Raw genomic sequence first — 18238 nt, forward strand, 5'->3', positions numbered from 1 at the left:
ACTCTTCTATTGCTTCCATTACTCACAGTTTTCTTCCTTTTCTCATTTTCATATAAACATTCTCACATTTTATACCTTTAAAATTATTTTTTTATTTTGAGATTAATATAATTACCAATCATTTTTCTCCTCCCTTTATTTCTTCTAAAGCCTCCAATATATCTCTTCTTGCTCTCTTTAAAAATCCATGGCCTCCCTTTGGATACAGAAGATGGTTGTTTGGCTCGAACTGTTTGGAAGACACCCAGGAGGGGACTTGAGATCTGTCCCTGGTCTATGGGCAGGCTTCGGGAATCCGGTGCCTGTGGTGTAACACCTTGCACAGCTTTGGTGCAGTGGGAAGGGGCTTGGACCTACTTAGGCTCAGTGTTCCCAACTCTGCTGACTCCCCATGGGAGACCTTGATTTGGGGGATGTGAGGATGCAAGTTGGCTTGGGAAAGAGGGCTGGGGGGTGGGAGGAGGGGGGATTTGTGGATAGTATGTGGAGTGAGTAGAAAATTTCTTAATAAAGAAAAATGGGGGGAAAAAAGAAATCCAGAAAATTCTCCTCCCTGTCCTTCAATGCCAGAAGAAGGTGGGAGAGCTTGCCCTGAGGTCATAAGAGTAGGAGAGCCATTCCTGATCCCCATCATTTGTAATACTCAGGAAAGCAGGCTCTGCACCTTGCCAGGACAGCACAATAGAGCTAACCCTGTTAGCAGAGGGTGGGTGAGCCAGCCCCAAAATAGTGAGGGAAAGCTGACCCCATGACGCATCTATCTTGAGGTGGCATGGGCAGGAAAATTTGCCCTCACCCACCCACTCCTCCACCCTCACCCATCAATGCCTCAGACCAGGAGGAGAGTTAGCCCTGTGGTCATAAGGGCTGGAGAGCTGTCTCTGACCCCCACCAGCTGTAATACTTGGGAGAGCAGGCCCGGCACCTCAGTAGGGTAGCACAAAAGAGCCAACCCTGTTAGCAGAAGTGTGGGTGAGCCAGCCCCAAAGTTGTAAGTGTGGGAGAGCTGTCCCCCTACTCATCTGTCATGCAACAGTGTGGGTGAGGGAGAGATGCCCCCCCTTATTCTCTGCTCCTTACTGCCTGCAACAGACTAATAAGATGACCTTCTAACCTTGCTAACTGCAGTACTTATGAAAGTGGAACCTGCTCCTAGCCTAGGCAGCACAACAAAGCTGGCCCTATTGTCTGAGGTGTGGGTGACCCAGCCCCAATGTTGCCAACAAGGGAGAATTGTCCCCATTACTCATCTGACATGTGGCAGCATGTGTGGAAGAGAGGTGCCCTCTCCAAACCTGCATATCCACACCTGAGACAGGTGGAAGAGCTGGTCCTGGGGTCATAAGAGCCTGAGGACTATCCCCGCCCCCCATCAGCTACAGCACTCAGAAAAGTATCTCTTGCATCTTACCTGGGCAACATCCTAGAGCTTGCCCTGATGTTGTAGGTGGGGGAGAGCTGACCCTGAAGGCATGAGAGCAGGAGAACTGGCCTCACCCATTGCTCATTGCTGCAAGGGTGAATTAGTCAGAGCAATGTTAGAGAACTTACCCTGGTGGTGAGGACAGGGGAGAACTGGCAGGCTGACCAACCCTGCAGCTACCCAGGCCTGAACCAGGATTATGACTTGGCCCACCCCAGCATCCACCCTATCTGGAGTGATGTGAGAGGACCTGACTCACAGACCCAAAGTTCAGGATCTCCACAACACAGGGCAGCAACAGGCTGTCCAAGAAGAGTCCCAGTGAGATCCCAGCTTCAATGGCATAGTAGCAACCAGAGGCCTCAAACCAGGCTAATGACTCTACAATGAACACTTGTAAGTAAAGATATGTAGACAAAGAGGTTTACTACAAGTCTCACTGTGTCACACAGCAGTTTCCATGATGAGATTTTTCATTCTTTCCTTTGTTTTTTTTTTCTATTAAATTTTGTTTTATTGGAGGGGAACATGTGCAGGGGCAGTAGGTAGATTCGAAGGGACAGGGAAATGAATGGGATCAAGATGCATGATGTGAAAGATACACTGAATGAGTAAAAAGAAATAAAAAGAGATGAAAAAGAAAAGGAAATCACAAACAAATAGTGTAAGGAAACAAAAATAAAACTGTTAAAGGCCTGAAAAATAAATAAAATCAATAATAACAACTCAATCGGAGGCAATTCTGGAAATAAAAAATTTAGAAATTTGAACAGGAACTATAGAGACAAACTTTAACAACAGAATTAAATTAATGAGAGAAAATCCCAAGCATTGAAGATATAATAGTAGTAATGGATACACAGGTCAAAGAAGATGTTAAATCTAAAAGCTCCTGACACAAAAACATCTGGGAAAGCTGGGACACTAAGAAAAGACCAAGTATAATAATAATAGGTATAGAGGAAGGAGAAAAAAAAATACAGCTCAAAGGCCCAAAAAACATTTTAAACAAAATCATAGAAGAAAATTTTCTTTACCTAAAGAAGGAGATGCCTATAAAGGTACAAGACACATACAGAACACCAAATAGATTGGACCAGAAAAGAAAGTCTTCTTGCCACAAAATAATCAGAACATTAAACATACAGAACAAAGAAAGAATTTTAAAAGCTGCAAGGAAAAAAAAAACAAGTAAGATATAAAGGCAGTCCTATTAGAATTACACCTGACTTCTTTTTGTTAATTAATTAAAATTTTTCCTTTATTTTACATGCTGATTGCAGTTTCCCCTCTCTCCTCTTCTCCTGTTCCCTTCCCCCACTGCCTCCCCTCTGCACCCCCATCCACTCCTCCTCTGTTTCCTTCAGGAAGTGGCAGGCCTCCCATGATAGTCAACAAAGCATGGCATATGGAGACTCTAAAAGCCAAAAGGGCCTGGACAGATGTACTGCAGACTCAAGAGACCACAGACATCAGAACAGGCTAATATACACAGCAGTATTCTCAATCAGCATAGATGGAAAAAATAAGATATTCCCTGATAAAATCAAATTTAAACAATATCTGTCTAAGAAGAAAAATTCCAACCTAAGGAGGTTAACTACACTCATAAAACCACGGGGAATAAGTAATCTCATCAAAGAAAATTCCACCAAGTGGACATTACAATCTTAATATCTATACACTAAACAGAAGGGTATCCAAGCTTGTAAAAGGAACACTACTACAGCTCAAATCACGTATTGGCCCTCACACACTGATAGTAGGAGGCTTCAATACCCCACTTTCACCAGTATACAGATCATCCAGACAAAATCTAAACAGAGAAATGCTGGAGCTAACTGACATTATAAGCCAAATGAGCCTAGTAGCTATTTACAGAACATTTCACCCAAACACAAAAGAAAATCCCTTCTCTGCACCCCATGGAATTGTCTCAAAAGTTTACAAAGCAAGTCTCCACAAATACAAGAAAATTGAAATAACACCCTTCATCCTATCTGACCACAGTGAATTAAAGCTGGATATCAACATTAGCTACAATAGAAAGCTTACAAACCCAAGGAAAACAGGAATAGAAAGAAAGTAAGAAAGAAAATAAAGACTTCTTAGAATAAATTTATGGGATACAATGAGAGCAAATTCATAGCACAAAGTGTCTATGAAAAAAAGATTAAAGAGATCTCATATTAGTAACTTAAAGGCAAACATGAAAGCTTAAGAACAAAAAGAAGACATCACATCCAAGAGGAATAGATAGTAAAAAATAATCTTAGAGATTAAATCAATAAAAGATAAACAATAAAAGAGTCAAGAATAAATGAATCAAGGAATTGATTCTTTGGGAAATCAATAAGATTGACAAACAAAAATTAACTAAAAGAAAGAGAGAGAATACAAAAATTAACAAAATTGGGGATGGAAAGTGGGACATAACAACAGGAAACAAGGACATCTAGAAAATCTTAAGGACATACTGTGGAGCTTGCATGGAACTGGACTAGGTCCTATGCATAAGACAAACAGTTGTATAGCTTGATCTGCTTAAGTACTGCCCCGCCCCCTCCGGCAGTGGGAATAGGATCTATCCCTAGTGCATGAACTGGTTTTTTGGAGCCCATTACCTATGGTGGGACACCTTGTACATCGCTGATGCAGGAGGAGGGGCTTGGACCTGCCTCAGCTGAATGCACCAGGCTTCACTGACTACCCCCCATGGGAGGCTTTACCTTTTCAGAAGAGGGGATGGGTAGTGGACTGGCAGGAAGGTTGGGGGGGTGCAGGAGGAGGGATGAGAGGGGGATCTGTGGTTGGTATATAAAATGAATAAAAAATTTCTTAATTAAAAAAAGATATAACAAAAAAGAGAAAATATCCAAAATATTATCCACCGTGATCAAGGAGGCTTCACCCCACAGATGCAGGGATGACTCATTATATATTAACTGATAAATATAAACCCACCACATAAACAAACTGAAAGACAAAACCACATGATTGTATCATTAGATTCAGAAAAGGCTTTTGACAAAACACAGCACCTTTTCATGATAAAAGTTCTGGGAAAACTATGGATACAAGGGACATTTCAAAGTAATAAGTGCAGTCTACAGCAAGCCCATATCAAACATCAACTTAAATGGAGAGAAACTCAGAGTAACTCAAGAAAAATCAGGAACAATTTGAAGTCTTATCAAGAGCAATAAGATAACTGAAAGAGATCAAAGAGAAGAATATTGAAGATAATGAAGTCAAAGAATCTTTATTTGTAATGATATGATAGTATACATGAATGCCCCTAAAAATTCCACTGGGAAACTCATGTAGCTGAAAGCTCTTTCAGCAAAGTAGCTAGATACAAAATTAACTCACAAAAATCTGTAGTCTTCTATATACAAATGAGAAATGGACTGAAAAAGAAATCAGAGAAATAACACCTTTCATAATAACCTAAAAATATCTTGGATTATCTCTAACAAAGCAAGTGAAGACTTGCTTGATAAAAAGCATTGGGAGATTGAAGAAAGAAATTGAAGAAGATATCTGAAGATGGAAAGATTTCCCATGCTCATGATCAGTAAGATTAATATAGTAAAAATAGCTGTCCTACCAAAAACAATCTACAGATTCAATACAATCCCCATCAAAATTCCAACACAGTTCTTCACAGATTATAAAAGGACAATTTTCATCCTCATATGGAAACACAAAACAATCTTGAATAATAAAATAACTGCTTGACATATCACCATCCTGAACTCAAATTGTAAAGAGATATAGTAATAAAACAGGCTGGCATTGAGAGGAAAACAGACATGTTGGTCAATAGAATCAAATTAAAGACCCAGATATAAATCCACACCTATGGACACCTGCTTTTTGATAAAGAAGCCAGAAATACACACTGGAAAAAGGGATAACATTTTCAATACATTGTGCTGGTCAAACTGGATGCCTGAATGTAGAAGAATCCAAATAGATCCATATTTATCACCCTTCACAAAACTCTATTTCAAGCGGATCAAAACCCTTAACTTTAAACCAGATACACTAAGTCTGATAAAAAGTGAAAGTGGGGACTGACCTTGAACTCATTGGCACAGGAAGAGATTTTCTGAACAGAACACCACTAGCAGAGGCACAAAGATAAACAATTAATAAATGGGGTCACTTGAAATTGAAAAGCTTCTGCCAGGCAAAAGACAATGTCCTATGTACAAAGTGGACCCTACAGAGATGAAAACGATGTTTACAAACTAGATATCTGATAAAGGGCTAATTAATATCCAACATATTTAAAGAACTTAAAAATAACTAGATATCAAGAGAAAACAAACATGGGGTACAGATCTAAACAGATTTTTCAAAAGGGGACACTAAATGGCTGAGAAACATTTAAAGAAATGATCAACATCCTTAGCCATCAGGAAAATGCAAATCAAAAGTACTTTCAGATTTCATATTAAACCCATTCAGAATGGCTAGGATCAATAAAACATCTAATGCTGGCAAGGATATGGAATAAGGTGAACATTCATCCAACACTGGTGGGAGTGCAAACTTTTACATCCACTATGGAAATCAGTGTGGTATTTCCTCAGGAAGATGGAAATCTACCACAAGATTCAACTATTCCAGTCTTTGCCATATACCCAAAAGATGCTTTACCCTACCACAAGGACACTTGCTCAAAATCTTCACTGATGCTCTTTTCATAATAGCCAGAAATGAGAACTAAACTATATGTCCCTCCACATAACAGATAAAGAAAATGTGGTACATCACCTAATAGGGTATTACTTAGCCATAAAAAATGACATCATGAAATTCACAGATGAATGGCTAGAAATCAAAACAAAGTCATCCTGAGTGAGCTCTCCCAGATCCAGAAAGAAAAATATGGTATTTATTTGCTTATGGATGCTATGAATGTTGGATATTAAGTCAATGTTAACCAAGCTATAATCCACAGAATCATAGAGATAGGGAATAGCGTAATGGATTATGAGAGACAGATCTCATTAGGAAATGAATATAGAATAGATATTATGCATGGATGGTGAGGCTGGAATGGGAGCATCAAGTGGATAGGGAGAGAATAGAGAGGGGATGATGGAAAATATATAGGGAGAGTGTGGTAGTTTGACTAAGAATGCTCCCCATAGCCAACAAGGTCATACCTCCTAATAGTGCCACTTCCTGGTGACCAAGCATTCAAATCTATGATAAGCAGCAATGAGGAACTGTATCATTGTGTCTTGAGAATTAAACTGGCCAGGTCCAATTATCTAGGCAAAGAAGTCTACAAATTTGTCTTTAATGAACAAGAATAAAACTATGTAGGTGTCAGTCAACATTCTGCTGCTTCTTTTAGGACATATTTCAACTGAAAATTAGGACTCAATTCACCTACTTTTCTTCAGGTTTCAACACTCAACCTCCTGTGAGTAGGAATAAAGGGAGGCTGAGAATGGCTGGAAGAATATTGAAGGAACTAAACAGGAAATTGAAACCCTGCCTGAGTAGTACAGAAAAATATTAAAGTTAATTGGTAACAGTTTTCAATCATGTCTAGCAGAAAGCTTTCCAGTAATCTCTGCAGTCATACAGACTGTTCTCAAACTCTTAGTAAAGTCCACTACAGCCACCAAATTAGATCACCATTTTGACCACCAAGAGCATGGCTTTCCGAACAGTGGCCTCCATTTACTTCACTTCCAGATTTTGTAAAATTCCTTTCACTGACAGTTAATCAGAAGCATTAATGAGAAGGGAACTCTGGGAGGCAGTGTCCCAGTTTTTTCTTTGTTCTTAGAGCACAGCTAGGAAAGCCATCTTAATATTGACCCAGTAATAATTAGCTCAAAGAAGCGCCTTTGACAATAAACAAAGCAGTCTGTGACCAGAACAGCTTTAATGTGTGCAGTCCTATTCTGAAGAAAGCCAAAGAAATTGTCTCAGACACTGCAAGTCATGGCTTCTGTCACCTCTTCTACTTGGAGTTGGAGACAGGCTGTGACAAACAAGATACATTTGGTATTTTCTTGTTAAATTATCCCACATTATGTAGGACCTTTTAAATTTCATGATCATTTCCAATTCTTAAATCTCTGACATCTATCCTGTTATTTCAAATCCTGCTGTTGCTCTGGCAAGAAAGGTGGTCCAACAGGATACAGTTGATTGTTCTTGGGGAAAGGTTTATGGAAAAGTGCATCAAACTTAAGAACAGTCCAAGAGAAAACAGACCTAGAATTAAGATCCATTTATTTTCCGTGTGTAATGAGACCTCTTTTCTGGGGTACATTAGTTTTACTGAACATCACAGACTTTTGGAAGAGAACTGCCCATGTGCTCATTAATATGTTCATTAATCTATCCTCACTTCAACAAATAGAGTTCTAAAAATTTTGTTTGGTATAGTTGAAAATTTAAGCCGGGTGGTGGTGGTGCATGCCTTTAATCCCTGCACTAGGGAGGCAGAGACAGGCAGATCTCTGTGAGTTCAAAGCTACACAGAGAAACCCTGTCTCAAACAAAAAAAAAAGTTGAAAAATTAAAACTGCTTCTAGATGATCAATGTTCTAGATCATTAGAACTACATAATTCAATGCCATACAAGAAAAATGTTGATTTCAATATTAAATTATAATTTAGACAATTCTGAGAATTTGCAGTGTCAGAATTTTTTCTTCTGTTCTTTTCTCACTACTGCATATAGTAACCAAATGTATTAATCATAGAAATTTAAAATTCAAGTACTAGAAAATTAAATTGGTCTCTGTCTAGTGGGACCAAGAAGACATAGCACTCTTAGGAGATGTTCAGCCTTTTCTTTGTGATTTCAAAAGCTATGAACATGTTTACAAAGGTACTTTGTAGTTAAGTTCTTTTTAATAGTTTACAATTATAAATGATATAAACAGCCAGTTGATGGTGATTCTCATATTGAAATGCACTATATACTAGAAGACTCAAAGCTAACATCCACAGATGAGAGAAAATGTAATGTTAGTCTTTCTGGGTCTAGGATACTTCACTCATAAAGATTCTTCATAACCCCTTTTTTTTACCTGTGAAATTTATAATTTTATTTTTCTTGATAGTTATTTTCTTGATAGTTCTAGATAATATCCCATTGGCAAATATATCACATTTTTATTTTCTAGTCATCAGCTGATGGACATCTAAGCTGTTTCCATTCTCTGGATATTGTGAATAGAGCAATAAAAAGGGTATCTGATGGGGGAATGTTTTTTTGTATACTGTGAAAATGTGTTGCTCTGATTGGTTGATAAATGAAATGCTGATTGGCCAGTAGCAAGGCAGGAAGTATAGACAGAATAAGCAGACAAGGAGAATTCTGGGAAGAGGAAGGCTGAGTCAGGATACATCAGCCTGCTGTCCGGGGAACAACATGGAATGGCACACAGGTAAAGCCACGGAACATGTGGCAACATATAGATTAACAAAAATGGACTGAGTTTAAATGTAAGAGCTAGCCAGTGGTAGGCCTGAGCTAATGGCTGTGCAGTTTTAATTAGTATAAGCTTCTGTGTGTTTACTTGGGTTCAAGTGGCTGCAGACAGGGCAGGACACAGGAAAACTTCAGCAACACGTATCTCTAGAGTAGGATATGGAGTCTTTTGTATATATACCAAGGCATTATAGCTGGATTATATGGTAGATCTATTTTTTAGGATTATAAAGAAACTTTACACTATTTTCCACAGTGGCTGTACCAGTTTGCATTCTGACAAGATGAGAATCAATGTCCTCATCTCTTTTTATCCATGCCAGCATTTATTATCACTTGTGTTTCTGATTTTCACTCTTCTGACTGGGATGAGATAAAAATCTCAAAGTAGTTTTAATATAAATTTCCCTGATGACTAAAGATGATGAGTATTTTTCTAAGTGTTTACAAGATCTTTCTATTTCAGTTTTTTGGCCACATGGAATTTATGAAGTCTTAACTGACATAAAATAAATGTACATATTTAGAGATTACAGTGTGATTTTTGCTTCTATTTTTATTTTAATTGAAGTATAGTTACTTTTTTCCTCCCTTCCTTATTGACCAAGTACCAGATTAAAAAAATCTATGATAGCTGGGCGTTGGTAGCGCACGCCTTTAATCCCAGCACTTGGGAGGCAGAGGCAGGCGGATCTCTGTGAGTTCGAGGCCAGCCTGGGCTACCAAGTGAGTTCCAGGAAAGGCGCAAAGCTACACAGAGAAACCCTGTCTCGAAAAACCAAAAAAAAAAAAAAAAAAAAAAAAAAAAAAAAAAAAAAAAAAAAAAAAAAAATCTATGATAATTAATATTTATTTTGATTCACAGGTTTAAAGTTTTAATTCATCGACACTTGATCTCATAAAATTACTTAGAAGAGCATAGTGGAAGAATCATGTGACAAAGGAACTACATCTCATGGTGGACAAACAAACTTCATCTCATGATGGACAAACAAGATGGAAAAGGGCCATAGGCAAAGTATCCCCAAGGAAGTGGTACCCTAGACTTTAACACATGAGCCTATGGGAAATATTTTATCTTCGAACCATAACAGTTGTCAAAATGAGCCAGGCGGTGATGGCACACACCTTTAATCCCAGCACTTGGGAGGCAGAGGCAGGCAGATCTCTGTGAGTTCTAGGCCAGCCTGGTCTACAAAGTGAGTTCCAGGAAAGGTGCAAAGCTACACAGAGAAACCCTGTCTCGAAAAACCAAAAAACAAACAAACAGTAGTGAAAATGAAATTAATGTAGTCACTACTGACCATAGGTTAGTAATTTCTTATAGAGGTAAACGGAGTCTTTCTGTACAACATAAACATAACACTCCTCATTATTTACCAAATGTTTGAAAGTACATATATACATAAACATCTGTACAGAAGACATTTGGTTCATTAAGTCTCAAAATAGGCACTTGATAAATATATTCTTCAATAAGTGAAATGGTAGACATATGTGGTAAATCTGTATATTAGGACCATTAGCAAAATAAGGTGGAGAGTGATAGAAGAAAACACAGAGATGAACTCTGGCATTCGTACACAAATACTCATGTTGTCTGAAATTGCACTCATACAACACACACACACATGCACACACACATACACACACATACACACATACACATGATCCTTATCATGAAATTCTTGAAAGATGAGCACTATATTGTGATACCTATTATACAGTGCTATATTTTGGATGAATTGTATAATTCAATAACATATAACAGAAGTCCTATAGTTGTTTCCTTTTGCAAACAAAAAATTAAGTAATAAAAAGGTAAGTAATTTGAATTAGATCATATAGATTATTGAGTGGCAAAATCAAAGCTTAATCAAGAAATAATACAAAACATATATAAAATCTTTAAGCTCACTTTGGTTTAAATGTGATTATTAATTAATGATAGGTACATGATTACATGGGAGATGTTTCTTTTGTGTACTTGAGGTGATAGTTTACATAAAGACAGATGCTGTATCTGAATAAGATTGTGAACCTATCTCCTAATGTTCCTCTTGCTTATATGTACTGATAAGCAATAACTATAATGGTTATTTTGTTCATGTAATAATTCAAAGATGTTATTTTAAGATTCAAAATTTAGTAATTTAATTTGTCTGTTTACTACCAAAATAAAAAAGGATACAAAAGCATAGATGAATTTTAAATACATGTTTAATAAAAGATGGGAGGGTTAACATGAGACAGACTTCATGGTTCCATCCCTATGAAGTTTCAGAAAAGGGAAATAAAAACACACAAAAATATTAACATATCTGTCACTGTCAGTATTTTGGTGGATGACTTTGTACAGTTGTGAAACTGGAAATTTATCTGAATGATGTCTTCAACTCTCTATAATATCTGCAGGTTGATAACTTTTATTATATAATAACCTCCACCTCACTCAGCTTTTCAGAAACAACCAGAAGAGTGGCCAATAAATACAGCTGTAAGGGGTTCCTCAACTCATCTTCCTGGGTAGTAGTCAAGAGAAAACCAAGTGGGAGGTCAACAAAAATCTTTAAAAATATAAGATTCTATCATGACCTTCCAGAGGATGATTCATTCCTTGACCTAAGTGAAAAACTGAGATCAGTCTGATCAACAATCACTTCAGGTAGAAGCCTAGACACAAAGGATCTGATAGTGCTTGAGCTTGTCCTCTGACACGCCTATGTAAAAACCTTAGTTTCTCAATGCATCAGTGTTGGGAGGTGAGACCTAAAAATGGGTTTGGATCATTGAAGTGAATTAACCCATTTTTCACAGAAGTGGGCTAATTATCACACTTTCCCCTCTAATCTACCTGAACTCTTTTACTTCTGCTCTATGTTACCAAAGGAGAATGAGGTGCTTGCTGTGCAACCACTAGATTTGGTTTGCAGGGAGGGGGGCGAGCATTTGTTTTATAAATTAATTATTCAGGACACCAACCCAACCACATGACCTTCAACCTACAGTCTGTCCTGCCCATTGGATGGACTGGGGTGAGGGTGGCCTAGAGAGTGAGAGAGTGCCAACCAATGACTGGTCTTGCCTAAAACCCATGCCAGGAGAGTAAGTCAGTCCCTGACACTACCTGAAGCACCAGGACCCACAGGCTGGATGACCCAGAGACTTTGGATAGAACCAAACACGACTGGAGGGGGAAAATGTCAATCTAATGATATCTAGGGATATTCTCCTATACTCTAGACTGATGCCCAGCCCAATCATCATTAGAGAGGCTTTATCCAGCAACTGATGTAAACAGATGCAGACCCACAGCCAAACATTAGGCAGAGCTCTGGGAATTTGCAGAAAAGGGGGAGAAAATATAATAAGAGCCAGAGGGGTCAAAGACACCTAAGAAAACCCACAGATTCAACTCACAGGGGCTCACAGAGACTGAACCGACAACCAGGGAGCCTGCATTGGACTGACCTAGGCACTCTGCGTAAGTGTTAACAGTTGTGTATCTTGGTCCTCTTGTAGGACTATGAACAGTGGGAGAAGGGGCTGTCTCTGACTCTTTTACTGGCTTTTGGGACCCTACTCCTAATACTGGGTCACCTTGCCCATCCTTGATACATGGGAGGTGTTTAGTCTTAACTGCAACTTGATCTGCCATGTTTTGTGGATGTCCATGGGAGGCCTGCCCTTTCCTGAACAGAAATGGAGCAGGTGTGGATTGGGCATGGGAACAGAGTAGGTGGGAGGAGAGACTAAGAGGACAAAAGGGAGGGAAAAGTGTGGCTTGGATGTAAAATAAATAAATGAAATAAAAATTACTCAATCTTGAGTAAAGCTAGCTAAGGGAGTCCAACTTTACTGATGTTTCATAACAATAATTTTCTTTTTGGTTTGGTTGTTTTTTTTTTAAATGTCCAAGCACTGAGTAATGTGCATTGTGATTGCTAGAGACATAGTTTATAGTAGTCTCTGAAGGCACATCTTTTTGAACATAGTTTTTTTTTTTTTTTGTCTGGGGAAAACATTTGGATAGCATATAAATTGTTATTTCCTTGGGAAATGTTGATGTGGATCTAAAAATCTCAAGAGAATTTTTATCCTCTCTCGACACTTTCATTCAGGCAACAATATCAGGGAAACTCCCAAATATAATAATTAATTTGTTTTGCAGCAATGTGGGTAATAAGTAGGAAATTACAATGAGATAAGGGGACCCTACACACCAGTCAATCTGAAATAAATTAGGTAATGGAATAATTTACAAGAGAATCTTCACAGTGAGAAAAACAAACCATAGATTCTGGTTTAGGTCAGATGCATTCAGAGAGCAGAATAGTACCTGTGTTCAGATCAGCATTATGATAGGACAATTAAATATGAACTCTCAGATCACTCTGTGCAAGTACAATAGTGCCTGTATTCTTTTAAGGTATTATTCTTACGTTTCAAGTAAATGTCTGTATTTTAAGGATTTTTGAAAAATTGATTTTGGATTCAAATAGATGAAAGTAATCAATATTGGCTAAATTTAAATATAACAATGTCTGCTATGCCTATTGTAATTTTTTTTAAGGATCAAGGTATTTGAATTCAGCTTTGTAAATTTTTATTCAAGAGGAAAAGAAGATGAGTCAGACCATGGAATGACCTGATAATTTAAAACTGAAAATCTTTTTTATTTTTATATTAATTTGACACTCATGATTGCAATATAATTAAATGAAGTTTCATTCATAGATTCAATTTCTAGTGTGAACTTTATTTTGTTGTAGTGTGTTGAGGGATACTTGGTGTATGTAATTGCTGAAGTTCAACAAAAGTATGATTTTAAGTATTAATTTCTAATGTTTGTGTTTTAGCTCTATGAATTCTTATAATTGCTATCATGATAATATTTGTCTAAATCCGGAAACTTTGTAAAAGGAGAGTTATCTTCAGTTATATGAATGTGAAAAGAATGTCCTACAAAAATAACAATTCCTTTCCCTCATTTTTGTGGATATCATAGGTGGGAACAACAGTAGACTCTCTGCTCCTTATTCCAAAGGAAGTTGTGAGTGAGTCCCTCACATTGTTTCTATTCAGGCTACTTCCTCTTCTTGGAGTATCTTTTCTCAACTTTACACTTATAAATAAAATCTAGATTTATTTTCTTTGAAACAACTCTTGATACTATTGGAAAGTAGTTTAATGTGTCCTTGAATATGTATTTTCAGTATTTATATTAGTATTAAAATATTTTATTAGTTAATATTAATGTATATTTTGGAGATGGTAAATGATCATTTTGATAGCTTAAGACTGAAAGTATTGTCAGATAATGTCATGACATCATAAAAATGTAACTTGTTTATTTGTTTGATGATGAAGATTCCCCAGGAATTTTCTCTAGAATCTAGAGTTATCATTACTTTTAATTCTTATCTTCAGTATGCTAGCTATGCAAAAACCAAGCAATTTTGTTTGTTTTGGGGAGATGTTAAATTTTATTTTTTATAATAAAATAAAATATAAAAAGATAAGACAAAAACTAACACACTGGACTTGGACAAAACAAACAAAAGGAAAAGAGCCTAAGAGAAGGCTCAAGAAACAGAGACCCACTTATTTGAATACTCAGGAATCCAGTCAAAACACTACAGTGGAAGCCATAATATATATGCAGATGACCTGATGCAGACCCATGCAGGCCCTGTTCTAGCTGCTTGAGTTTCTGTGAGTTCATATGAGATTTGCTCATGTTGGTTTAGAGGACCTTGTTCTTGTGTCCTCAATCTCCTGGCTCTTATACTCTTTCTGTTTCCTCTTTCTTGAGGTTCTGTGAGCTCTGCCAGGAGTGATTTGATGGGGATGTCTCACTTAGGACTGAGTGTTCCAAGGTATCTATCTCACTTCATAATGTCTGGCTGTGGGGTCTCTGTGTTTGTTCCCATCTGTTGCACGAAGAAGCTTCCCTGATGATGGCTGAGCAGGGCACTGATCTGCTTCCCTAGCCTGAGCTGAAATTTTGTTACTTAATACCCTGTCAAAATATACATAGTAATATTGCTAATAATCCTCTGGAGGTATGTGCACACTCTCTCCCTGTGATCCACCAAACTCTGAGCCTTATCGATGCTACAGAAGGACTGCAACACTGAGCATGTCCTCAGTTCCTATATCTCTTTACCTGAAGGATAGCCAGGGATATATTAGGGAATAACATACTCCCTAAAACTTGTGTTAAGGTACTCATGATATATTTTGCCTTTGAAACTCACCTCCTGCTTTGCAGACCACACAGATCTCAAAGTCATTGAAGTTTTCAATCTTTGAAAGACAGACATAGTCTGTACACACCCTTAAGTGGACATTAACTGTAAAATAAAGGATAACTATGTTACAATCCACAGACCCAGAGAGACTAGGTAACAGTGAGGGTTCATGTGGGAACGCTTGGACCTCCCTGGGAAGGGGAAATAGAAGAGATTTCATGAATGGACTGAGGGTGGGTGGGGATAGGAACATGAGAGATCAGGTCAAGGGAATGCTGACCTCTTCAGTTTCCTGAACAGAAATGGAGGAGTGGATTGGGGGAGGGGAGAGGAGCAGAGTGGATGAGGGAAGGGACTAGAGGAGAGAAGGGAGGGGAAATTGTGGTGGGATGTAAAATAAATAAATAAATAAATAAATAAATAAATAAATAAATAAATAAATAAATAAAAATAACTAGTAATAGGTGGAGAAATTTTTATACTGAACAGTTCCTCTCACTTAATAATTTAGATTTACTAACCATTTCCTTTTTCATGCTCATGATCCATCTCTAAAGATCTTTATCTCACTAGATTTCCACATACCTATGTCTCGATACACTTGCATCTAAAACCATATTTCTATGTTTGCATTTTGGGTGTTTTTTATGCTAATATTAATTTATTTTACTTGTTGCCTTGTCAATATTGTTATCCCAAAAAAACAACCACTATGGTTTACTATTAACATTGGCTTTACAAGACTGTTCCCACTGACTTGGTATTGAAATAGAAAGTGCACAGAACATAGGGTAACAACAAAAATTAAAGCAATTGAAATATTAATAAAACTGTAAAGGAAATTACTTTCCAGGTTTCATTTAAACTTCTGATATATGAACACAGTCATGAAAGTGATAGGATTGAAGTCCTTCAATTTGATTAGTTAAGATAATCGATGATAGTCTTTATACTGAGATACTGAAGATGTCATGTGTGTGCCTTGTGCTTGTTCCTGTGCTTATGTGATTATGGGGGCAGGGACAGGGAAGAAGGGAGGGGAAAAGATAAAAATGCACACCAGTATGTTCCAGGTGACTTTGGATTTGTATGCAAACTCTTAAGATTTTATTCAAGCAAACCTCTTTCATTGTGGAGAGAAAGGAAATACCATCACAATTTTAAGGTATAGGCAAGTAAGAAAAAACCATTTTTCAGTTTCTTTAATTTCCCCTTGTGCATTCATGTAAGAGAGATGAACAAATAACACCATTTTATAAGTTATTCAAAAGTAGAATTATAAATTAATATCTTTGTTTTCTATCCAGATACCATGAAGCTATAAGCTACTATTTTCCCGGTACAGCTCTCTTTAGACCATGGATGAGCACTGTGTTGCTGTCTGAAACCTGGCCTTTGCAATGACAATGATACTTCAGCACTACTTATCACCAGTATAGTTATGTAGTGATAACCTCACCCACCCATCACTCTCATCCTCTTAGACCAGCTAACACTCAGAGGATCACAATGGGGAACCACACAAGGGTGACAGTTTTCATCCTAGCAGGTCTGACGGATGACCCACAGTGGAAAATTGTGTTATTCATCTTCCTGCTCCTTACCTATCTGCTCAGCATCACTGGCAATCTCATCATCATCACACTCACCCTGGTGGATACTCACCTGAAGACCCCCATGTATTTTTTCCTTCGGAACTTTTCCTTCTTAGAGATTTCCTACACTACCACATGCATCCCCAAATTACTTGCTACTATGGCAACTGGGGACAAAACCATTTCTTATGGTAATTGTTTGACTCAAGTGTTCTTTGCTTTCCTATTTGGAGCTTCAGAATTTTACTTGCTGGCAGCCATGTCCTATGACCGATATGTGGCCATCTGCAAGCCCCTGCACTACATGACCATCATGAATAACAAAGTCTGTGTGCAGCTGGTCCTCAGTTGTTGGCTTGCTGGCTTTTTTGTCATTTTCCCACCACTCCTGTTAGGCTTGAGTCTTGACTTCTGTGCTTCCAACATCGTTGATCATTTCTACTGTGATACCACTCCACTCCTGCAGCTTTCCTGCACAGACACACAGCTCCTGGAGAGGATGGGGTTTGTCTCAGCCTTGGTGACACTCTTGCTCACATTGGTAATGGTGGTAATATCCTACACCTACATTGCCCTGACGATTCTAAAAATCCCTTCAACCAGCCAGAGGAAGAAGGCTTTCTCTACATGCTCTTCTCACATGATTGTGATATCCCTGTCTTATGGCAGCTGCATCTTCATGTATGTTAAACCATCAGTCAAGCAGAAAGTATCTATTTCCAAGGGAATTTCCGTGCTCAATACCTCAGTGGCTCCACTTCTGAATCCCTTTATCTACACCTTGAGGAATCAGCAAGTGAAAAAAGCATTCATTAATACAATACACAGGATTGCATCTTTCTCAAAGAAATGACTGTCCCGTCCTTGCCTGGGGGACCAGCCTCCAGCAGCGAAGGCTAGAAAGGAATCCTCAGATAAAAAAGTCATAGTGCTTTTTTATCTGAGGGGGTTAAGGGAAAAAGACACTTACACACTCTCTTGATGGCTTCCTTATTTATTCTTCTGTATTCTGATTCTATAATCTCTTTTCTTATCACTATCCAGAAATGTCCCTTCTATCTCTCTTGATGTTTTCCTTCTAATTCTCCCATTGTTTTTTTTCTTTTCTTTCCTTTTTTGGGGGGGAGGGGGTTCATGACAGGGTTTCTCTGTGTTGTTTTGGTGCTTGTCCTGGATCTTGCTCTATAGGCCAGGCTGACCTAGAACTCACAGAGATCTGCCTGGCTCTGCCTCCTGAGTGCTGGGATTAAAGGTGTGCACCTCTGCCACCTAGCCTAATTCTCCCATTCTTGACATTTTCCTTTTAACTCTTTCTAACTCTATCCTTATTCTTTCAATTACAGCTTATATACCCCAGCAAAATCTTCCAGGCAATATAAAAATTACAATGTGGTTACATTCTATTTTTCAAGTAAATGATTACAACAAATACAAGTAAAAAAAACAGCAGGTTTTCCATATCCGTTAACATGATTAAACAAATAACATT

General features: G+C 37.9%; 1 protein-coding gene across 1 annotated transcript; it reads left to right on the forward strand.

The window, feature by feature from the left end:
• The first annotated feature begins 16663 nt into the window (after positions 1-16663).
• LOC114683537 (olfactory receptor 6C74-like) lies at positions 16664-17602 on the forward strand. The gene has a single exon (XM_028857863.1). It carries the CDS (start codon positions 16664-16666, stop codon positions 17600-17602), a length of 939 nt encoding a protein of 312 aa, XP_028713696.1.
• Positions 17603-18238: the final 636 nt, after the last annotated feature.

Source organism: Peromyscus leucopus, chromosome 18 (genome assembly GCF_004664715.2).
Source record: "Peromyscus leucopus breed LL Stock chromosome 18, UCI_PerLeu_2.1, whole genome shotgun sequence".
NCBI lineage: Eukaryota > Metazoa > Chordata > Mammalia > Rodentia > Cricetidae > Peromyscus > Peromyscus leucopus.